General features: G+C 40.8%; 1 protein-coding gene across 2 annotated transcripts in view; it reads left to right on the forward strand.

The window, feature by feature from the left end:
• The window catches only part of cntn4 (contactin 4), a 174,399-nt gene that overhangs the window by 139,731 nt on the left and 9,694 nt on the right, over nt 1-24,974 (forward strand). The window contains exons 12-15 of one of the 2 annotated variants that reach the window (XM_084349045.1): nt 9,286-9,413; nt 20,987-21,162; nt 23,966-24,086; nt 24,561-24,719. In XM_084349045.1, the coding sequence (XP_084205171.1) occupies nt 9,286-9,413; nt 20,987-21,162; nt 23,966-24,086; nt 24,561-24,719 (584 nt within the window). The remainder of the gene's footprint in view (nt 1-9,285; nt 9,414-20,986; nt 21,163-23,965; nt 24,087-24,560; nt 24,720-24,974) is intronic. The other variant, XM_084349046.1, reaches the window with a different exon arrangement.

The following is a 24,974-nucleotide window of genomic DNA, read 5'->3' on the forward strand; positions in this document are numbered from 1 at the left end:
CCAAAAGGAAAGTCATTTCAAGTATTGCCTGCAACTTACTCCTCTGTTAATGAAAAAAGCTTGCTTTTGTTAAGATTTTGAGAATGAGTCCTTATTTTGTGTCAGTCATTCTTAATCATTTGCTCCTCTTTGAAGCAAGAGCTCTCTGCAACAGTGGCCGCAAAGACACTTATATTGTTGTTGAGCTTTGATTGACGCCTCCAAAAGATCCCTGTCAGACAGGCATTTTCTACCCGATTGATGGTAATTGTCTGCAAGGTACAGTGCTTTTGTGCAGCTCAGAGTGGTAGGGTAAACTGTAATCGAGCACCCTAATAACTTCTAACACTGAGGAGGGATTTGTGCTCCCTTTTTGGCTACCAGGCATTTTTCATGATGTGATCAGACTAAGCACTGACTCACTGGAACATTTAAAGAACAGCTCCAACTTCCTTTTTTTTTTCTTTACCTGTACTCTATCCTACAGCATTATAGGCACTCCAAAAATTAAACCCAGAAGCATCCGTGGCATAAACGATTTGTCACATTGGTTGCTCAGACAGACATTCAAAGACATTAGTCAGATGTAAGAGAAAATGATCTGGTCATACACTGTCTTATACAGTTTTATGGTACTGCAGTCATCTCTGTAGTTATACTTTTGGACCACTCTTTTCTTCCTGCAGCATCCTGTCTACATAATAGCGGGAAATAAATAACGATAGTTATCAGTTCAAGGGCTAAATTTAAAGCAAAACGATGTCACAACGTGCTTTTCATATTTTTGGTGTCAGGATTGTTGAAGTATTTCCTGGCACCTCCATGGCTGTATTAAAGAGATGTGATTCCAGGTGGGCCACACAGCAGGCAGGTTTACTGTGAGACAGCTGTCAAGATTTGCTCAGAATGCTACACACTAAGTCTTAAAGCACGGCTTAGACCAATGGGAATGTCATTCCCTTAAAAGATATAATATGTGAGATTTTTGCATTTAAATGCACAATTGTTATCCCAAATGTTTCCAACAATGTTCAAACCCAGAGAAATCCACAAGTTTACTCAAAGTAAGGGTGCTTTATGAGGTCTCCTGTCGCTATAATATAAAGATATATATCTCCTGGGAGAGAGTCAGAGAGTGAGGAAGGAAGTCAGCAAATGAGACCAAATATAACGCGTATAAAACTTTAAAACATGACCTTGTGCTTGAACATTTGTGCCTGAAGATAAATCCACTTTTTAATCCCTAAAGTTCTAAAGTAATCTCTGAGCTCTCCTCCCGCCGGTAAACGTCTCTGGATCAGAGCAGAATCCGATGTGACTGGGTCTCTGGCCTGACCGTCTCCTCCAGAGCTGGCCAGCTCTGAAGAACTGAGCATCAGCTCTAGCTCCTCTTTCTGCCCATCCCTTCCTGAACAACACTCATCAAACATCTATTGTTTTTTGACAGAAAGTGAAATGTCGTTGTGTTTTGACCCTCAGGGCCACCATAGGATTGGTTTGGTTGACTCATTTAAACTTAGTTTGGCACAGCTTTACATCTCAGATCACCTCAGCATTACTCATCTCCTATCATAGAACCATGTGGTAATGCTCTGAACCTTTGCGGCAGCTCATGATCCATGTGACAAGGGGAGAGTCATTGGTACAAGTCTGAGTCCAGCAGAAATCAATATCAATTACACCGATATCGGAGAATTGTCAAAATTAAATGCCCAGGTGTCCCCGTTTCACCGGCGTGGAGCAATCACTTTGTTGACAACAAAAAAATCAAGAGCATACCTGCTTTGTAATCTGTAATTGGCCGTTAACCTTGATGTTGTCAACTTCAAAAGAAAAGAGAATTTCTTTAGTCACAATGCTGCATAAAGCAGATATCTGAGAAGTTGTGCCACAGTTGCATCGCACTCGGCAGGTTTTTGCATCCTGGGTCTACCAAGCACAGCTGGGCTTGATTTATGCCGCTGACAAGGCCGTTTCTCTCCAGCACAGCACACTGTGGGGAACCTGAGGAGAGACAGCCTTTCAATTTATCTCAGACAGCCCCTCCCCCCTGTACACTTCAGGGTTTTTAAAGCACTCAAGAGCATAGATCAACACCTGAAGTTAGGTCCCACCCCTTGTCCCCAGCTCAGAGGATATGGTGACCTCGCCTCTTTCCCCGCGTTACAGCCTCTCGCCTCCGGCGCTGTTAGCAACACTGACGTTTTGATACAATTATGATTAGAAACATAACCTGCAGGTAGGTCGATGATGGTCAATGTGGGTTGGAAAATAGTAACACAGACACACCTCACCTTATCTGTGAGCTTACCGCGGCTGGCGAACACAATATCAAACACATCCCCTGCAGTACTTTTTACACACTTACTTTTTCCATTTAGTTGACTGGTATTTGGAAGTGAATGGCTGCTGTGCTGGTGAGTTGAGCGAGCTGTGTGTGCACTGAGGCAATAATCTCTGTGTATAGAAGGCCTGAGCTGAGACTAATTATATGGTGAAATCACCGTAAGCTTGTGTCGGTCTCTCTTCCTGTGGTCTCATGGCTGAGTAATTCCACTGATAGAATCTTAACCCCTATTTTCACAAGCCTGTTTTATTTACCCTGTTAATTAAGTAGAGTCGGATACAGGCCTCCACCCCGCAGTCATGCTACCAATCAGCCATGGCATCTCAGAGTCACTAAGTATTCATGAACGGCCCTGTTTGAAACTCTCAAATCAGAATCTAATCTGTGATTAGGCATTTTGTTTGTATGTGGAATTTTTATGAGTGCGCCCCTGTTCTTCGACGGCTTTAGCTAGTTAGCGTGTGTATGCAGAACGAGAGCTCACATGATTCCCCTATTTGAGCACGGGGGTTCCCGCTGCTGCCATCATAAACCCGCTCCACATACCAGGTCCACACTTAGTTCAAAGCCGCCGCTTTCAACGCACAATTTCGTTGCCTTCTTTGCTACTCATTATTTGGATTGTGACAGTTTCCTCTCACAATGTAGAATTTATCAAACAGATCAAAGACAAAATATGTCTGAATGAAACATCAAAACAAGGCTTTCAAGTGCCTTTTTGATTGCGAGGGAGCTTACAAAAAGGCAACGTCTGCATCTGTTAACAGCGTCTCAAAGAGAATGTAAGGAAATAACAAAAAGCAGGCTTTTACTTTGGACCCAGCTCTTTCCTGCGATTTCCACTTCACAGTGCCCATGATAGCTGCTGTGTGACTGATGTTATTTGTCTCTTTCATCTTGTCACAGAGCAGGGAGGATCAACACTGTACAGCCCCTGTCCTCGGAGGCTTGATCTCACCCAAAATACACACCTGTGTTTTTTGGGACTACACAAGTGCATTTGGCCATCTCTTCTTGTTCAAAATAATCGCCTCCTTTTGGGAGAATTATTGCTGTGTCCATTAAACCTGTGTGAGGCAGGGATGAAAGGAGTGGCACTTGTGTTCATCTCACATGTGAATTATTGATACCTGCCCCTCCGCTGGCTTCTCTTGGGATGGAGGTGGGAAACGTCTCTTCACATAATGGGCACATCACACAGACATGTTGTCTGGGCCACAGCAGTGAAGAAGTAAGACAGGAGCAAAACTGTTAATAGTAAGCCTCCATCTCCTATTCACCACCGCCTTGGCTGACTTCTACTGTATTTGCCCTCATCTGCCTCATCTTCCATTAGTCTGCGACTAAAATGCCTAACACTTGTGCAGACAGCCGGTCTACTTCTCTTTCTGTAACGTCGGTGAAAGGAAAGTGCCTCCAGTCTTCATATAAAGCTTTAAAAAAAAAAACGTAGACGATGCTGTGAGTGGCTGAGAACAGTCTTGGCTCCACAGGAGGGCTACTGAGGATTTAACTCTCTATAAGAGCCATTGTGCCTGCATGCTGCACCACTTGTTCGCTCTCTGCAGAGCCTCCTCTTACAAGATGCATGGTGCACAAGTCGCATGATAGCTATTTTGTCCCTGGGGATAAGGGGATTGTGGATATATGCCGCACAATACACAGCAGGTATTTAGTTATGTTGAGGTATTGCTGTGAGCCTTGTGCTGGTTAAGTTGAATTGGGTCAGAGCTTGTTCTAGTTAAAAGTTGTTTTCCCCTTCACTGTGATTGCTTGCTGATAATAAATCAGCCCAGTACGTGTACGTTTCTGCAAGTCATGGATGGATATGTTGAAACTTTGAATTCCTTTATGTTGTAATTTTATGCTTCTTTAGATTCATTTTTTTATTTTATATTGTGACAAAGCTGTCCCTTTGCACTGGTTAGGTTCATGCTCAAAAGGGTTGGGAAAAGATGGTGTTTTGGTTTAAAAATTAAAAATGGCTGGTTTTGAGCCCCACAAACACTGCTGGAGATATGCCAACTTCCCGTCAAAAAGATTTTGTTTTTGTCACCACAAACACAGAGGTCTTGTCCAGAACAGGAATATTCAGTGGTTTCCCTATTATGAATGTTCAAATGCAATTTCAATCTGTGGTCAGTGGCTTGGAAGCCCTTTCGCCTTCAACTACACCATCATCCCCTCCACCTCCCGATATGAGAGTGGTGTCATTGAAGGCGAATTCCAGTGTTTTTAAGCCTGAATCATTTGCACTTTGTGATAATGATTCATACTTGAAGTTTTGGAATCATATAGATCGCCTCAGCTGGCAGCTGCAACACAACTACAACGGCTGCAACGTATTCCTTTGGGACAAGTCTGACTGTCAAAGTTACCTCCATTAAAAGTCCTATTCTGTCTGACAACATCATGGAAATGATTCCTACAGAGAGAGACCTTTTTGTTGAATGATAAGATCTGTTTTGTTACCAAGTCTCGTTCAAGGACAGGTCTGGGTCTGAAACATGAGTTAGAGGGTTGGAGAGAGGAGTCTGGAGTTTACCTAGAGCAGAGGAGCCCAGACTGTTTCCCTGGAGGACCAAAACTGAAACTGAAGCAAACACCTGTTGTATTGTTTTGTTATGATGAAAAATGGTGCCAGGATCCCAAGTACTCTTATTTGCCCAACTTCCCGCACAGTACCATGTTTAATTTGTTAAAAATAATAAATGATTATGGATCCTACGTATTTAAAGAGCATTTTACCTCAAAATAATATAGCACAAACAGCTATTTGTATTATTATTTATCTAAATTCATATATTATTTTGAAACATCTGGTGTGCCACGTCGAACCTCATTATGGGCCAACTTTGGCCCACAAGCCCCACTTTGGACAGCCCTAACCGAGATGAACTGACACTTAAAATAACGACCTAAGCAGGTAAGTAGCAAAAACAAACACTTTTAGCACCTTCTGTGGACGTAACTTTGACAGTCGGAGTTGCCCCAAAGGATTAAGCCGCAGCTGCCAGCTGAGGCGATCTACTCGACCAATTCCAAAACCTTTGGCGAGTAAGAATCATTCACACACCTAGACATGTGAAAACACTGCCCAGGTTTAAAAGAACTACAGAATTTCACCTTTAAGATGTAATATGGCCATGATATGACACGTTTTATAAAAAAATGTCAGTATGGAACATTGCCTATGACATGCACAGATGTGAACGTATCAGTGGTTTGCAGAAATGTTAACTGCATCTAATGTTACATTTTATTCTGGCGACTGGGCTGTAAAAACTCACTGTAATGCAGCATTATTACCTTAACTTCACAGTTTCCTTTTAGACAAGAAACTTAGCTATACACACAGAGTGCCATTATTGAAATGTAATTAATGTATATTAGTTGTTTAAATTGTGCTTACTCTGCTCAGGGTTATGGTCAGTTGTAGGACTGTGGTGCCATTTAATGGGCCATTTTCTTCAAATTTATCGGCCTCTGGGTTTGATGTCATTAACTGCGGGCCATCCCCCACAGCGATATGCCCCTTATGTAACTGATGGCCACTGTTGGCTATTTTGCATTCAGCACTTTTCTCTTGGCCTGATATGAACCAAGAAGCCTCCACTCAGCAGTACCATGTGGTTTTTATATTCTCTTACACCAACCATCTCTGCACTTTCTTATCACCCCCAACACTTGAAAAAGACCCAATGTAGACAGTGAAGCAAGAGGGGAAAATCTCACACTCTGTCACAGCGTATCAGCTGCGTTTCACAAGTACATCCAGTTTAACGCATCACTGGTGCAAACAAGAAAACAGGCTGCTCACATATCAACAGTGAAAGCTGATGAACTGTTCCGTGTCATGTGTCACTTGGACTTTTACCATGGCTGTTACACTCCTTTCTGTCTCGGCTCAGGCTGCATCATCAATTATCTTCAACTGTCAAATGGCTGTTTTGAGTCCATCAAAAGCAGTGGAGGAATACGTTTAAGCTGATTTGTGCCATCAGACAGCTGTAGTGTGCTGATACACAGACTCTGTTACTTTGAATTTTAGTCCTGCTGATCTTTTAATTAAAGCAGTCATGAAGTTAGTACTTTAATAAAGTAGGAACATAATGTTTTAATTAGTGCTTCACAGTTAGAGCAGTAGGGTAAAGGGAACAGCCAATAATCTCTCAGCTGAAAGGATGTAAATCGTGCTATTACTTTCAATTTCTAGTAAAGTTATTATAAAAATTTGAAATTTGTATCATTAATAGTTTAACATGAAGTGTGGATCACATGAATTCTGAATTATCTCTTGACTCTGCAGATCTGTGATGCTTCATGACAACTTTCCACTTGATGTTTTGGTTTTCAGCCCGGAGACTTTACCTTTCAGGTTCACCGTCATTTCTTCACACTGCTGCTTTAGTCTGAAGGGGTTTGAATCTTATCAATGATGTTGCTATCACAACTGTGATTTGGGAAATCTGAGACTGTTTTACAAAAGGATTTTCTAAAAACCTCTGTAGCTTATAGAAAGTATTTTTAAACTTAAATTTTAAAACAAAAATGCATCTGTTGGTTTTGGTTAAGACTTAGCACTGTTAAACAGCAGGTGAAATATATAAAATAGCAAAAATCTGTAAATACAACGACACATAACCACCTTAAATATAGTATATGTGTTAAAGGTGCACTGCGTACTTTTGGGGATAAAATTTCAATCAGAATTCAATCAAAATAATGAATTGACTGATTTTTTTTTACGCCTAAACAAACTAAATAAATAAACTGTTTGTTTTCATGACTGAATAAACTGAATAAACAAACTGACCTTATGGACTTTCTTTATATGTGGCGGACCCTGCCACCTTTTTTAGCTTCAATTAGTGTTCTGGGACCTTATTTTCCTCTGAGAACAGCTTGTTTATTCAGTTCTGGAAAAAATAAATATTTCTGAGTTTGTATTATAACCTCATTCTCAGTTTGAATATCCTTTCCAAAACTACATAGTGCCCTTTTAACAAACAGTTGGTAATTTACACATCCAGCAGACACAGAGCACCATTATCACTCAGTTGCATTTGAGTTCCTGGATGTCCTGTATTTCTTGTTGCTCTGCCTTGGTCTCTACCAGCTCCTGGGAAATATATGTTTTTAGCTGCTATGTGCTGCGCCATTTTTCACCAGCTTGTCTGTCTGTCAGTTAGTGGGTTATTGTTGACTTCAGTGTTGTCACGATATTGGAATTTCTAACTTCGATAGCACACCTCAAAAATATGAATATTCAATACAATTTACAACAACAGTGTGCGTGTAAAAGTTTAGATTTTTATCGAAAGATGGATATAAAAAATTGTATAACATGACAATGAGATACAACTTCTCTTCTGGCAAATAGCAGAGAACAGCAGAAAGATTGTAGTAAATTTTGTAAGTATAATTTTTTTTTAGAAACATTTGTTTTGTTTGCTCTCTGGATTAGGCCTTTAAAAAGTGTGTGTGTGTGTGAGAGAGAGAGAGAGAGAGAGAGAGAGAAGGCGCTGCTGGTACTGTTGTACTGTTTCTTTTGAAAATGATCATTGAAACCCTGTTAGACATTCAGAATCAATACATATGGATATATCGCATCATGGATGATTAGAGCTGTGAGACGAATCATAACAAAGTTGTGGGCCGTAAACTCCCCCAAAAATCTGTAAAGCTGAGGGGAACTGCCGAGTGTGGAAAATTCTCTGCGGGTTTGTTTCTTTGTGCAAGCTCTTTCATATTACATGTTGCAATTTCACACCCAAGGATAATAGAAAAATATCAACTGTTGCAGCTCAAAGTGTTTATGCATCTTCCTCAAATAAGTAGAATGATGCATATGTCTGTGTCTGTGTGTGAATATAAAGAACTGTCATTAAACAAAATCACCCGTGCCCTTGTATTTTAATTCCAGTGTACTTGAATCTCTAAAACCCACACTGCCGTCTGACAGTGGATGAGTCTGTTCGCTCTGACTCCTTTGACTCTTTGTTAATAGGTGAACAGAGTCATTTAGCGGCCACACATCATTTTACCCCTCTCACAATCGGGCTGACACCATTTCATATTTACAGTTTGCAGATTCAGCAGAGCATTTCAGAAAATTAAAATTCAGCGTGCTTTGATGAGTTGGTCCACCCTTGATTCCCCACAGTACCTTGCTTTCAAGGGCGCTATTTCCATTTTTGCTTGTTATTTAGTAAATGTCAAGTTTCGTTAAGGCCTTTTGACCTTTTTTGAAGCACTTGTGGCCATTGTATAAAGGGCATGAAGCCGCTGTTGTCCTGGATATCTGGAAGTCATGTACTGAATTAATCACCCCTGAAAATACAATCCTATTTCTCATCGTCGTCATATGCAAGAAGCAGAACTTAATTAGAGACAGAGAGAAATGTTCTGTACTGTGTTAGTCACTTATCTTTGCTGCTGTGTTAACCCTATGACACACAGCTAAAATGTCCAATATATGTGCACAGCAGCATTTGTTACCAATAGTACAAGCTGATGCTAGAGAGGTTTTATAGATAAAATATATAATATGTAACATTTCTGCATTAAAATGGCTTTAAACGACTAGATTGTTGTATATTTTGTTGAGTGCTCTTCTTATATTATCCCAAATGTTTGCAAAAAACCCAGATAAATCTGTAATTTTACTTTAATCGAGCATTTCATCAGAGTGACAAAGGAATTCAGCGAACTTGACCAAATGCAAAGTGAATAAAAAAATTAAACGTTTACTCGTCTTTGAAAAATTCTGCCTGAGTCACGTATATTTTCATCAGCGGTGCTATTATTTAACATTTAAAATAACTACTCCCATGACTCCACACGTAATCAAACTACACTGCATCTTTTAGTTTCAGTGCTTTGATTGAGAGACCCTGAGTGGTAAAAGCTACAGGCGTTACATACATTAAATCTGGTTTGGTTTTTTTTTACCACAGGGTCACCATTCTGGGCAACGGCAACCTTCGGATATGGAATGCAACCAAATCTGATGCAGGTCTCTACACCTGTGTGGCAAGAAACCAGTTTGGCGTGGCAAGCAGCACAGGAAGCATCACAGTTAAAGGTATTTCCTCTTCCCTTTTTCCAATTTCATCACTGTGCCTTTTGTACTTCACTCAGTAGGGACACTGACCAATAAAGTACTGGACACCTTCTTCAGATGCATGTTTTTCACTCTGACAGCACGTAGAGTTGCTTGATATTTCATTCTGCTCGTTGAAAACCTGACCTGGAGTACTCAATTTCATACATAAAACATGACCAACATAGAGAAGAAGGACAGCGATTTGTGAAGCCTCCCAACCACTTCACTCCATCCATCGTTTGATAAGTTATGAGCAGCAGGGCATTTTCTCTGTGCTGCCATCAGTGGAGAGACAGACACACCTCGGTTGCTATGTCTGTTTGCAGAGGTGTTGGAAACATTGAGCTCACTGGCTCAGTGCCTCCAGTACTGTCAGAGGATATGTTGTGTGAAACAGGCCTAGTGTTGGTAGATCATCTGGGCTGGGCTTTGTTTCTGCTCTGCTGCTGTGACTTATCATATATCACAACATGGTGGAAGAACTTCTTTTCCCATTTTGGACACATTCGGATTGACTCAGCTTTTGGATGGGCCCACCCACAGTTCAGGACACGCACTTGTTCTGTTTATCAGTCAGGGTGTTAAAGGTCCCATATTAAGTGAGATTCCTTGTCAGTTTGATTATAAAATGCTACAAACAGCCCGTATTCAGAAACTGTGCCTTCAAACGAGCAGTCAGGACTTCTGTAAGGTTGTGATGTCACAACTATACATTCACCACCCGTAGCTATGCCCCCAGCACCTCCTGGTGTAGAAATGTGGTGGGCGGTGCCTGTTGAGGCCTGCAAGAGCTGACCAAACAATGTAGACTGGGCTTTTTTATGAGGGGACAGACACTAAAACAGAGCATTCAGACAGATGGTGAATAAATGGGCTGCAGCAATAGAGAGTATGAGAAAAATAATGTGTTTTTCAAACATTAAAGCATTTTCTTCTTGTATATTATTATTACTCCTTAAAAGAGGTCCACTGTTTAGAGTACTGGTGCCCTTTTCATGAAAGCTGTCTCTGGATTGCCTACGCTCTCTTTGTCCTTTGTGGTCTGTCTTTTACAGCATTTTGATTATGAAATTGAGAATCAAATAATGGCCGAGAAAATGGAATGGGAGTACAGACGGTGACAAATAAAAATTTAGATTCACTTTGACATATTTCAAGAAAAACATTTACAATTCAGAAATGAAAAGGTCGAGGAAATTATTTTTCTCAAACATCATCAGCAACAATACGAATAATGAGGTATTGTAGATAGGCTGACCGTAAAAACTCAAAGGCATTAGACCAGCCATCAAACATTCAGTGCCATGCCAAAACCAACACTACAATCAAACTAAAGGACTATGGTTGAAAGTTGTGCAGCGTCTCAAGCCACACACCTTCTGTCTTGATGTTCTACCAACAAGCTTCTTTAAAAATGCATTCAGCAGTCATTAGCTCTCTGTCATCAGATTATTTTACTGAAGTCTTGTAAACTGCAGTCATCAAGCCTCTCCTGAAAACAAGTAATCTAGATACATCTGTTGTTACCAACTACAGTACAGACCAATGTCAAACTTTGTTAATAACCTCCAAATGATTGCTTTGATTTCAGCCCCACCTCAGTACTGAGACAGCTCTCATTAAGGTTCTCTATGATATTCATTAAAAACTGATTTCTGGGAGATTTAATTTCTAGTCTTATTAGATAGATATAAGTGCAGCTTTTGATGTAGTTTACCTTTCACTAATACTGTACTGGAAAAGTTGTGTTGGGCTCTCAGTTCTTGGTGCTAATGCGGTTTGAGTCATCTCTTCAGAAATATTTTGTCTCAGTAATGCATCAGAGCTGCCCAACATGATGTGTGGCATTCCCCAGGACTCAATCCTTGGACCTCTTCTATTTAACATTTACATGCTTCCATTAGGCCATAATATATGAAAAAATGATATCAACTATTATATTATATATTATATTTATACTGACAACATCCAAATTTACATTGCTCCGTCACCAAGCAGCTACAGTTGCAAAGAGTCCCTCTGCAGAGGAATGGAGAAAATAAATCACTGGATGAGCCTTTTTCCAGCTTTATTCAGACAAAAATGAGATAACTGTGTTTGGCACTAAAAAGGAAGGCTGTAAGTTTGTTAAAACAAAACCAAGTCCGTATTTAATTACAGAGTCAGGCATGTCAGATCAATTTCAAAGTCTGCATTCTACAATCTTAAAAAACAATAACAAGCAAGAATCAGAGGATTCATGTCAAGGCTGAACCTACTACTCTTTGATTTTCAGCTTGTTAGATTACTATAATGGTTTTCTCTCTGGGCTCATTCAGAAGACAAGGAAAACTGAACACAACAAACCAGTTATCAGGTCCCTGCATTGTATTTTTCAGTGTTTTAGTGAAGGGGTTTAAGGTGCTGCTTGTCTATAAATCGCTCAATTTCCTAGGACCAAAATACTCCTCCGACTGTCTCGTACGAACTCTCTCGGCCTCTCAGGTCATCAGGTAGAGGGCTGTTAACTGTTCCCAGAGTGCAAACAAAATATGGAGGAGCTGCATTAAGTTACTGTGCACCGGAGCTGCAGCAAACCTTTCAGAGGATAATAGACTTGCACCAATTTTGACCAACTTTAAATCTGATTAAAAACTTTGTGTGTTTTGAGCTGCCTTTGACTGCACCTCATCACCAACAATCCTACCCTCCTATCCCTTATTTATATTTCTGTTCTTAACATTTTGATTGCCTTTAAAAAGCTTTCTGTTCTTTTAATTTGCATTTTCATGTTTTTTATTTTCTTTTACTTTCTATTTTTTAGGTTTTAATATATTATGTAAATCACTGCGGATTGCCTTTGTGCATGAAATGCGCCTTGCCTTCTTTTAAAATGAACGCGAGCTGGGTTTAAATTGATGTGCATCGTGTGGCTTTAATCTGTGCACACTGCTGTTTTTCTGTCCACAGGGGAGAGTGTTCTCACCTCCTCTAGTTTCTGGGGAATTTGCTGACATATTCAGTGAACTATACCCTCTCCGCGACCCCCTTCTCACAGAGGCTGCTCAATCCATTTGTGACATTGTTGTTTCTTGTACCTTGGCTTGTGTAGATTTATAGAATTATTGATCTTCAGTAGCCTATATTGGCCTTAGGGAGAAAAGTTCATGCCTCATATTTCAGGCGGTTTGGTATAGATTTACATGTATATTGCAATATAAAGTCACATCTAATCTTTTAGACAAATCAGGTAGTTGCCATTGCATTTCATCAGTTTCGCGACGAGCAGCATTTTCAGAGATGTTAAATCAAACTGCGTGTGCAATGTTGTGCTCGGAAAATTCACTCAGAACATTTATTTATTCACCAGAGACAAAACTGTTCAGCGTAACCTCATGTAAACAAGCAGCGCACACTGCCTGTGTTGGCGTTTAAGTGACCTTTCACCTGTTAATAAAGTAATGAAGTGGTGCCAAAATCCTTCCAATTCCCCAGAATGTATGTTTAGAAGCGCTGTATGTTTTCCAACCCTCTCTCAAGTTAAATCATTTTTCTGTCTTGGAGCCTGAGCTTCTCCTTCTTCCTCTGTGGTTTATGATTTTTGCTCAAAGCTTAAATCCATTTAATTGTCTTTCTTCTACAAGTTAGCAATCTGTAAAATCCTTCGCAATGCAGTGTCAACAGCACAGCAGTCTGCTAAAAAATCAGTTGGATGGATTTCCCAGTCAGTTTCTATAGAAGCCTGAATTGAATACTTAACAAACCATTGATTAATGCCAATAATACAGTACAATGTGTATATAATAGCAAGAGGAATGTCCTGGACTGTATCTACAGTAATTCCCTTTTTACCAGAAGGCACATCACATAATATCATAATGGAATTTTTAAAAACTGTAGACCAGCTCTCGCTTCTGTAAATCACTATCAAGGCATGTTTCCTTTTTCTGTTGAATTATAAAAGACAGATTTCATATATTATGAATGCCTGAAAGTCAGCAGCAGTCAAGGATGCGGGAGAGCTTAGAGTGCACCTTGCTGCTGATTTATGCTGATGCCTCACTCTGCCTCCCATTGACGACTCTGCCTATTCTAAAGTAATCGGTAACCTTTGCACAATTGAAGTGAAGAAATTACCAGTGTAAAATGTCAGTGTATTTGTATTTTGGCACATGATCATGTTAATTGCTGTGAAATTTTAAGCACAGAGCTCGACTTCAAGGCATAATGAAAAGCACAGCATCGCTTCACTCTGCCAGTCACACTCTACGCTCTCCTTTTCTACCCATTTATCTCACACTGTGAAATGAAAATGGTACAGAATCCCCCAGCCGATCAGTGTGTGCGGGGGGACCTGCTGCTCGCGCTGTAGGTTCAGGTTAATGGCCTATATGTGATTTTCCAATCAAGCTGCAAGGCAACACACCCGCGTATGTCTTCTCAGCATAAATAGACGGCGCCTTCATCCACTTATTATTCTTCTGAAAGGGAATATGGGTTTTATTTGACACCCTCTCTCACTCGCTTCCCTTCCATCATCATATGTTAAATCTGTTTTCTGCAGCTGATGTACAAATGTTCCTGTATATGATCTCGTGCCTTTCTGTCACAATCGATATTGTTTAGAAAATGGGATGGGGTAATTTACATGCACTATTTCATTGAGGATTGGAGACCTGTTTAGCAGGGGGAAATTTGTGTTGCAGGAGCAGCCCTTATGGGAGATGACAGTAGTTTATTCAAATTGACTTTGGTGATATGAATGCAGAAAAATACCTGTCAAAAAGCATTTGGTGTCTCCCGCTGTGAATAAGCCACCTAGCAAACAGCCACAGAGGAGCAGTCACAACAGATGAGCCCTGTTAATGTCCCCATTATTCCAACACTGGGGGGATATTAGCAGATTAATTGCACTTGATTATAGATGTGCTCCCTGAATTTTGATTACACTGGAGATGAGCCGTTGCAATTAGGGTTGCCTCCGATCATTACAGATGGTCAGTGAAGTCAAAACTTCTGAGATCACACTGTGTTCACTTCTGTCTGCCTCTGCAAAACCTGCAGGCAATTTATCTTGTGACACCTCACTGCAACAACTTGCTTTGGAGGTGTTTGTAAGTAAAAATGAAGTAAGTGGTTATTGTACCACACATTCTCAGGTTTTCCCAGGTTGACAAATACCAGTGCTGCTTTGTCACGCCCCTCGGCGTCTTACACCCACAAGGTACCTTTTAGCATCTGTGTGGGATGCACAAAGCACCAGTAAGCCTTCTAACACATGGTTAATGTTGGGAAACAGTTGCAGTTTGATGAGGTTCAGGCTCAAAAATTAAAAAGGTTTAGGAAAAGACCTTTGATATTTGGTCTCCTGGGTGAAGATCATGCTGTTTAAGACGCAGAAGGGGCAGGGAAAAACGTTGGTTATTGATGTCCTGGGAATGAGACCTGTGCTGTATTGTGTCATGTTATCTGTATTTCCACTTGCATTTAAGATACTTGACACTTTAGCCATGCTAACAGAACAGCTCAATGCATGGCATGGTCATTTTTGGGCACAAGTTCTGGTACGCAGTGAATGTGGGACTCCATGAAGAGCACCAGTCTTTGAGGCCAATGTTTTATAGTGGCCAAACTGTGTAATTACATCCTGTAATGTCCAGAGGCCCATTAGGGAATTTTTTCCATAACATGCTTATATTGTGAATGAAGCGGCTATAAAACAGCGGATAACTACCTTCTGCCAAGGAGGTTATGTTTTGCTGTCCAGTTGTTGATTAGTTGGTTGGTTTGTCAGCAGGATTATACAAAAACTACTGAACAGATCTCTACGCAACATGGATGGAGGATTGGTCTCGGCGCAGAATAGACACCATTACTTTAGGTGCGGATCCAGATAAAGGGACGGATCCCTGATTTATTTTTTCTTTCTCACTTTCTTTAAAATTGCGAGGTAGGCCACTTTATTTTTTTGTGAAAAGACTAATTTCACATCAGAAATTGATCCATTCAGAACATTAGGAAATAGAGCCGCAAGATTGACCAATTGTATCCGACTGAACCAACAGTCGGCTGGCTCAGCCTCTTCTAGTGTGCTGCAGAATGTGGAAGCAATGCAGAATATTTTGGGAATTTAATATCCGGATGTCAAACTTTATTGGCTTCACTGGTCGGTGAGCAGCTTTCATAGGAATGAATTAGGCTCCAACCATGAGTGGATGAATCTGACTGACTTTTGTGACTCTCCCCTAGCGCCACGATGTGGTTCACATACGTGGCTTTTAATGAAATGCATCAACAACAATGGATAGCCATTAAATTAAGTATGGACATTTACGTTCCCCTTAGAATGAATTTCTATCGCTGAGGTTAACCGTGAACTTCTCCTCTAGCACCATCATGAGGTCCAAATTTTAATTTTACTCGATATTTTAGTTTATGACTAAATGCCAGCAAAGCCACTACCATTCCAATCAACCTCTGCTGTGCTTTGTTTTTAGTGCCTAATAAGCAAATTGTAAGCATGTTAACAAGCTAAAGCAAGAAGGTGAGGATGGTAAACATCATACCAGCTTAAAGGCAGTATGTTGTTTGCATGCTTTTGCATTTAGAGAGCCTCACAGAGCCTCTAGTTTTCTCTCTCACCTTCACACACCTGGCCAGTCACTTCACAGTGAGTGCGAATGTTGGATTGTTAAATAAATTGTCAGACTTAGCCCAGCTCAGTGGTCATAGCTTTTGTCATTTTTTAGTTTTGGAGATCTTAGGTAGACGATAAGTCACCCGACCACTTTTCATACTGCCCCTATGTCCAGCTGAATAGAAATAATAGACCTGTAATCATCCCAGATTTATGCTGAACTCTGGGAGGTCCTCTGTCTGTGTCGACTGGCAGCAGCTATGTGAAATAAATGCGACGTGTTACTCCTGACAGCCATATAGAAAAATAATGAGCAGCCATCTGTCAGTGATCACCAGCAGGTTGCTACAGATGTGATACTGCACAGCCTACAAATACAGTATTCAGAGAATCTTGTATGTATCTGTTGAAAGATGTACAAAAGGTTTCCCTGCAATTGAAATTCGTCCTTGAGAGACCTTTGTTTTCTGCTTTGGAAAATGAGTTTCATTCAGAAAAGCGTGCAGGAGGAGTCTGTGCTGTGCTGATGAAAGTGTTCGTCTTGGTTTGTTAATTTGAAAAGCAAGGAGAGGAAAAAATGAGGTTGGAATGATCTCCTTTTATAACGGTCACAACAGTTTTATTCCAAAATGACCCGAGAGACTGAGTTCTGAAAGGATTCGCGTGATTTCCATTTTCAAATATATGGTGTGTACCTTAGCCCGACATGCATCATCACATCTTGCGCAGCCTTTATAGTAAAGGCCAGCCAGTGAAAAACCTTTTTCTTTACATGTTTGTGTTTTTCCTGAACCTGCATGTCTCAGGATCATCTTCGTGAATCCCATTTTGAGGGTGAGGCTGAGGTTTTGTTCTGCTAAATTTGTTTTCAAATCCCCACATCACGTGACCCGCGACCCTTCAACAACCTCCTTTTTGCATTATTCAAGCTCACATCACTCACCTTGTGCAAAAACTAAGGTGTGTGTGTGTGTGTGTGTATATATATATATATATATATACACACACACACACAGGGAGAATATAGGCTTACACATTACAGCTTCAGACCATCAAAGCTGGGAGGGATTCTCCATGGGAGGGAGCATTATTCATGATGGCCCCTCTTTGTGGGAAGACTGGTGAAACTGGCCATGTGAGGCATGTCAGTACGCCTCGGAGAGGAGCAGGGAGTCATTTGGTAACCGTTAGCTCGCTCTGTTTTCTGCCCAACCATATGTTATTGTTACACAGCTTCTGTGAGTGTTCCCACTGTGAACCAGTGTCAGTAAGTCATCTGTTTGGCTCCCACACCTCCTTCAGCTCCTTTGCCTTACAATGCCATGTAGTGCTGTGATTGTTGTTGCTGTTTAAGGTTAGTACTCCAACTGCTGTGATGTTGCTTAAATTATAAAATATTCATCGGTTTCTCATTCTTTTAATCATTAAGCAGAGTTGGGGGTCTTCAGCTTAAAAAGCTCTCACAGACCTTACATTGTTTTTTGTTTTTTTTACTTCTTATTTTTATGTTTTACATTTAAATGCCACTTGGCTTGAATGCAGCAATCATGGAGACTCTCACCACGGCTGTGTTTAAACGTTTAAGATCATGTTTATGTGTACTCTTGCAGTCATGATGGTAGTTTCTGCTAGGGTTAAATTATGTACTTTTCATTGTTCAGCTGTCTCCTCGGGTTAGGCAAGTATTTCACTGGAATCACTAGTTTGAAAGTGAACTAATTGAACACTGTCACTATCTGTGTCTGGGGACGGCTTTAGCTCAGGAGGTAGAGTGGGTCGAAGTATCATTGAACAAGATTCTGATCCCCAAAATGGTCCTGATGAGCAGTTCGCACCTTGCCTGGCAGCTTTCGCCATCAGTGTATGAATGTGACAACTGTTGTAAAGAGCTTTGAGTGGTCTTTAGACTGGACTACAGACTTACCATTTATTATACCAAATTAAATAATTCTCACAGCAAAGCATCTTGAAAAAAATATTCTGATATTTTGGAACCTAAAGCCTATGAAAGTGAAATTAGAACTAAATTATGTAATCAACTCCCAGTTATTGGCCAACCTGTCAAGCAGCCCACAACAAGAGCATGCTCAGACTTGCTATCAGTATCTCTTCTGACCCCTCCCATGTCCTGGAGAATGCCAGCTTCTGTCTTCCAATACTCGATTTAAAGTCTCTCCATTTTAAATTTTTGTCATACATTAGTCAATCTTGTCGCTCAAAATCAGCATGCTGCTAACTAAGATCTGAATCTTGAGGATATTATGTGATTATGGTCACGACCCTTTTAAGCGCTTTGTACATTTAGGAACATGTGATCCAGAATGAATTTCAGGGTAAACTGACAGTATAGTTGTATCGTATCATATTATATCACATTGTATTATATTGCTTTGTATTGTACCATATCGCATCTGTTGCATCACATCGTATTGCACCGTATCCTATTGTTTTGTATCATATCATTTTGTATGGCAGCGTATGCATTGTTCATATCATATTACAGAGTATCATATTGTTTTGTGTTGTATTGTTTCATATTGTATTGTGTTGTTTTGTATCATATTGCATCATATCGTATTGTATGGCAGCGTATGCATCGTATCGCATCGTATCAAATCATTTTGTTTGGCACGTTATCATATTTTATCATATTGTATAGTACTGCATTGTAAAATTGTGTGTATTTCTATGTTTTTCTTTCCTTAAATTAGTTTTAGTTGCCAAAAACCTAACCAGGCCTTCATGACATCACAGTTTGGAAAGACACTGACAAGAAATCAATTCTGTCATATAAAACATGCAGACTTGAAGTCTTGTCAACAACAAAATCAGAACTTGGTCTATTTCGAAACATGACAAAAATGTGTGATTGAAAGGATTCCTATGATGTCAAATCCTGTTTAAGGATGTTGTTGTTTTTAAAATGTTTTTGTGGACAGGTTGTTAGTAAATTGGTTCAAAATGATTGACCATACAGTTCTGTCACATCAACCAAATACAGCCAATTTATTGATAAGGTTTTTAAAATAATTTTCCTGAATCAAACATTGGTCCAGTACAGGACAAGTGGAATGTATGGCCTACTGAATTATTTTACCATGTTGGAGAAATCATATCTTGTATACTTAACCCTTAAGTATGAAAATGATGTGAAAATGTATTTATTTGTAGCTGGTGTTTTAATTAATTCATTGTCACTTATTCATGCCAAACACTGTGACATGTAGCAACAGGTGACAATGAAGAGACACTGGAATTTTCTACCTCTTATGTACAAACTGAAACATGTCAACAGTGCTTTGACCTCTGCTGCACTTCTTGAGTTGCCGCTCAGTCTGTTGGTCTCAGCACGTAAAGGTGCTCTCTGCCTTGTCTCAGATTGACCCCACTAAGTGAGCAGCTTACCATCCTCTCATTTACAGCGGTAGTAGGTAGCAAGGCATTGTACAACATAGAAATCAATCAAATTATGCGCAAGAGCCCATTGTGTGGTTGTGTAACCAACCTTGGTTGTCCGTAATCTGTCACATATGATGACAGAGGAGGGTAATAAGGGAGCATATTCCCACCGTCATTGTCCCAGTGAGTCCCTGGAGGCCGTAAGAGACCGGGCAGCATGCACCACAAGGAGAGGAGGTCATGTCGGGGAAGAAATAGTAAAGGAAATAAATCTTTGTAGTATGTTCCCGTGTTGCAGAGATGGGGAAGGGAATATTTTTGACTGCATTTCCCTGCAGATCCTTCCTGAGCCTTTTGTTTGCTCCTATTTGCTTCTCCCCACATCATTTGGAGTAACTCTCTTGCAATGAAAACCACCACAAAACAGCGCTGACACTTTCTTTCTTACCCTTTAAAGTTTTCAGTTTTCTTTTTTTTCCTTCCTGCATTGTTCCACAATGTGTAGCCAGCCTTTAGAAACACGGCAGACAGAGTCGACAGACCCTTGAATACCCCCTGTGTGTTACATTACGACAATTTTACTACACCGCCATCGTTCACCGTTTAGCCCCAGCTATAGAGCAGTGGGCCTCTCACACACACTTTCATTGTGTTTATGACAAAACCTACCAGCTGATAGCATTCTGGCCTGATATCAGAAAACGACCAGATAAATCACATTCGAAGCGTGTGGTTGTGTGTGTGTGTGTGTCGTGTGTGTCGTGTGTGTGTGTGTGTGTGTGTGTGTGTGTGTGTGTGTGTGTGTGTGTGTGTCGGGGCCAATACAATGAAAGTATCGAATTCACTCTGGATGAAGACTGCACTGCCGGCACTTTCCACATGAATCCATGCCTGTCCAGGGATCATTTGCCATGGTTAATTTAGTCTGTGTGCTCAGAGTGGCAATTTCAACCGAGTAATCACAGCACCCCCAAGAGGGAGACAGGTGTTGTACACTCGCAGAACAAAGCCTCTCCCTCTCATCTCGCCTCTCTCATGTCCTTCCGCCCGCACTTCTCCGCTGCTCACACACAAGTGCAGATAGGGGACGCTTGGCTTATTCCCTTGTGATGCCATTGTAATGCACTGCAGGCTTGAAAGGAGAGTAGTGACGACTGGAAGAAGTGCTCACTGCTGTTTACTGTTTTCCTAGCAGTGTGGTTTGGGAATTTCAGGGCTGATCGAGGGGGGACTTCCAGGCTGAAGGCTGAGCTGGCAGTGACACATGGAGGCGACTCAGGATGCAGGAGAGCCACGTCTGCGAGTCCCCACAGAGACGGGCTCAGGCCGAAACTAATACCAGTTATTGTAGCTGTGCGCCCTAGTTTGCTATGTGCTCTGTCCCATATATCCTTCTATTAACTGAGTCTGACATATCCATAAGGATGATGGAAGGGCTTGGCTTTTTGCAAAGCCACGTCCTGTGCTGAATTATGATGCCTGGGAAAGGGGAGCTGAACACTGTGTTTGATCAAATTTATATGGATGTGTGTTTCAGAGCCGACCATCATCACCACCTTGCCGTCCACGCTGGACGTCACCGTCGGGGAGAGTGTGGTCCTGCCCTGTCAAGTGAGCCACGACCCGTCTCTGGAGCTCAAGTTCACCTGGTTCTTCAACGAGCAGCTCATCCACTTCGGGAGCCATGGTGGATTTTTTGAGAAAGTGGGAGGCGTAAGTCCATAATCCCTCGATGTTTCACAAAACCTGTTAGGCTGTCAGGTCTCTGATTTTTAAACAGACTGTCATGTTGTGGGAACTGCAAAGACGGGTTTCCCATTTACAAACAATTGAGGATACACATGCAGCAGGGGATCAGAAATCAAGCTGGCACAATGTCAGGATAGCTTAAACAGTACATGAACATTTTCACTATTTAGAAATAAAGACTTGCTGAAATCCAAATGAAAATTTAGGATTTAGGATTTATCTATTGGGGGAAATAGAACATAATATTCATCATTGTGTTTTCATTAGTATAAAATCACCTGAAATTAAGAATTGTAGTGCCCACCAAGTTGCACCGTCATGTTTCCACATTAGCCCAGAACCGACCCAGAAACACCGGCTCTATAGAGGGGATTTCAAGGTTTTTGTGTTTTTAGCAGCCAGTGTAGGGAGACTGAGACCATGCCAACAGTCCAGGTTTTCCTGGGAGTCTCCTGTTTTGAAACTTTTCTCCCATTTCGCACCCAACTGGTACTTTAGTCCGATTCTTATAGGGATACAAATAAAGTAAGTGTTTCTCCGTTTCCGTATGAGATATGTGTCGTGTTACCTGGCAACCCAACCAGAGGCGGAGGTGAGAACGCACAAACAAACAACCCTGCCTGACATGTGCTGGCTCAATACTTCTGCTCTGCTCAGGTTGTGATTGAAAAAGAATCAAACAGACCCCAAGAAAGGATACTTCCAAATTTCACTCCAGTTGTTGCTTACAGTGATGTAGATGTTAGATGTTGACTTTTGATTTCTTTTTTTAAATTAATTATATTGTCAGCCTTAAATGTAAGATTACAATTTATTTTACTTTCACATTCTTGTATTTATTCTATTAACCTGTGCTGTAGGGTTATATTGTGGCGGGTGCTATGAGGGTATTACATTTGCTGATACCCCTGGAAATCTCCCTCTTATTTGTATGGATCAGTATGGATGAGACGAGGGGCATATTGTTTGGTGATTTATGCAACCTCACTGCGTAATGCCATTAAATCCTACAGATTGCACCTTTAAGACATACATTTGTATGAGCCACTCATCCTCACATTTCCAAAAATCTTTATAATACAAACCACCAGACATCTGTCAGATCTACCAAGAGGCTGTGATAACAATTACAGAGACTTTAAAGCACACAGGCTCGCTCACAGCAGTAACATCAGCATGCAAAGATTTAAAGTGCCACACTGAAGCTCTAAATGCACGTCAAACTGTTTACCAAAATAGAGCTTTTAAACAGGTTTCTTCTTCATCAGTGTCTGTCAAAAACTATCCACTACTTATAGAAATCCAGGGCTCTGACCAGATCACTGCATGCTACTCTCTAATTCTGCACATTCTGAGCTGACAGTTTTGCCTCTTTGGATATTGAGCATTTTTCACGCATTACTGTTGCATTTCATAGAACACCTAATGTTTTTTGGGGGTTTTTGATCAATGTTGATCAGTGTTTCCCAAAGCCCAAGATGACATCCTCAAATGTCTTGTTTTATCTACAACCCAAACATATTCAGTTTACTGTCATAGATGAGCAAAGAAACCAGAAGATATTCACATTTAAGAAGCTGGAATCAGAGAATTTCCACTCTTTTTTTCCCTGAAAAATTACTCAGACAGATTAATTATCAAAATAGTTGGCGATTAATTTAATTGCCCCGTAAGTTGCAGCTCTATTTTTTTTTTTTTTTTTTTTGGATGACCTGAAATATACAATGAATAACTGAGAAACAAACCTTATTATGCTGTGTTGAAGAATGCCTATTTTATTAGTGCGACTGTGCTCTTCTGCAACACAAAAGACACTGATTTATTTTCCGACCCCTTCAGAGATTTCACTGAATAAAGGTCAGGAGGTGACTCTGAAGATTCATTGGTACATCAATATTATACTCCTTCCTCTTTTAGCAGGGTCATAATAAATTCCGCCGCAGTGCAGAGGGAATGTTTGTATCAAGTGTATTATTTATGGCCAGAAAATTGCTGCCTGTGGTTTATTTTAAAATGAAATTTACATACACACCCTGCAACCAGTCTCAGTCAGACGCTGTACACTTTAAAAGGTTTTCAGCTTACATCTAAGCATGTGATACGCAGGCTTATTTTTCCCTAAAAAAATAAATAAAATAAAAATCAATGCTCCTTTAAAAACTGCAGGCATGAAGAAAAAAATACAGCAATGAGGTGTCTTTCCTGTTTCTTCCCTGATTTAGGGGCTTCCTGTATTATTTACAGTCTCTCTCCCTAATAAATTGAAATGCAACCACACTTACATTGATCAGGCTACCAGCCACTCTATATTCTTACTGCCTCACTATTAGAGAACCTGCTCTGCTCTAATGAAATGATTATTTAGGCGTGAGAATTGCAATTAGAGATGGAATGAAAGCCTCCCTTAAAGAAGTAGTGTAGCCATTAGACTGCTCCTTAAAACCTGAAGTGCTCTATACCATCAAAATCGAGCTATTTGAGCGATTACATTTCTGTCATTATTCTGATAAAATAAGGGCATGTGTGCTCAACAGAGAGATGTTTTTCTGTGTCCTTTTTTAGAATGTAGAGGGAAAGGCTGCATGAGAATCATGGATTTATTATTCAAGATACACATACATGAGAAAGAGCTTTCTGGTTTCATTCCCATATGGCTGGGAAAGTCGGTATTGTTCCTGAATTACAATAGCTGGAGGCTTACCATGTTGCTTATGGAACTCTGTGTGCGTGTGTGTGTGTGTGTGATTGTGCATGTGTTGAACGACAGCAGCATTCGGCAGGAGACATTATGATTCGGAATATCCAGCTGAGGCACGCGGGGAAGTACACGTGCGCCGTGCAGACGAAGGTGGACAGCATTTCCATAGCTGTTGACTTGGTCGTCAGAGGTAAGACACAACTGTGGACGTTCACTCTGTCTTTGCTTACACTGAGAATAGTTTAATTTACAAGGCTTGCTGACCACATCCTCGAGCTTAGCAGTGTCTTTAAGGTTTGGAAACATTTAAATGATTCATTATCCATCTACTGCTGAAGAAGTAAGGAGTTTTTGTGATTAATGTTTACTGTGCCTCACTGATGAAGAAATAAAAGGATAGACTGAAAAGGAAGGCAAATAGAAATTTCGCTCTTCAAGGTTTAAAGGAAATTTACTGTCTAATTAGACCAAATAGTTCCCAGAGGTTTCACAGTGAACTGACTCCACTACAGTAGCCCCAGGTGCTAAAACCACCGCCACTCTCTCCACCATCTTTCCATCTCTTCCTGATTTACATTTCCTCCCTCCCTTGCTCCTTCTTCCGTCTGCCTCTCTATCTCTATCTTTCTCTTCCCTTTTCCTGCCTGGTTATGCCATCTATCAGGTCCCCCGGGGCCCCCCACCAGCATCCATGTAGAAGAAATCACTGATACCACAGCCTCTCTGTCCTGGAGGCCTGGTCCTGATAATCACAGTCCAATTACGGCATACACCATCCAGGCCAGGACACCATTTTCCCTCGGGTGGCAGGCTGTCACCACAGGTAAGCTCTCTCCAACCAGCCGTGGCCTTCTCCAATCACATGGAGGGGGCCGCTCTTCATCCTCCCTCGCTTGTGAGAATATTGGAGATGTAATTTGTACCCCAGCACCAAATGGTACCCAATTGTAGCATGACCATTGACCGCCATTTTATCTGACTCCTGGGAGTCCTGAAACATGGATCTCAGCCTGATGACGAAGCTTGTTGCCAAGGCTGTAATTTAATAGTGTAGTTAAGTGATAGCACCGGTGTAATT

This window comes from Pagrus pagrus (genome assembly GCF_965226575.1).
Source record: "Pagrus pagrus genome assembly, chromosome: 3".
NCBI lineage: Eukaryota > Metazoa > Chordata > Actinopteri > Spariformes > Sparidae > Pagrus > Pagrus pagrus.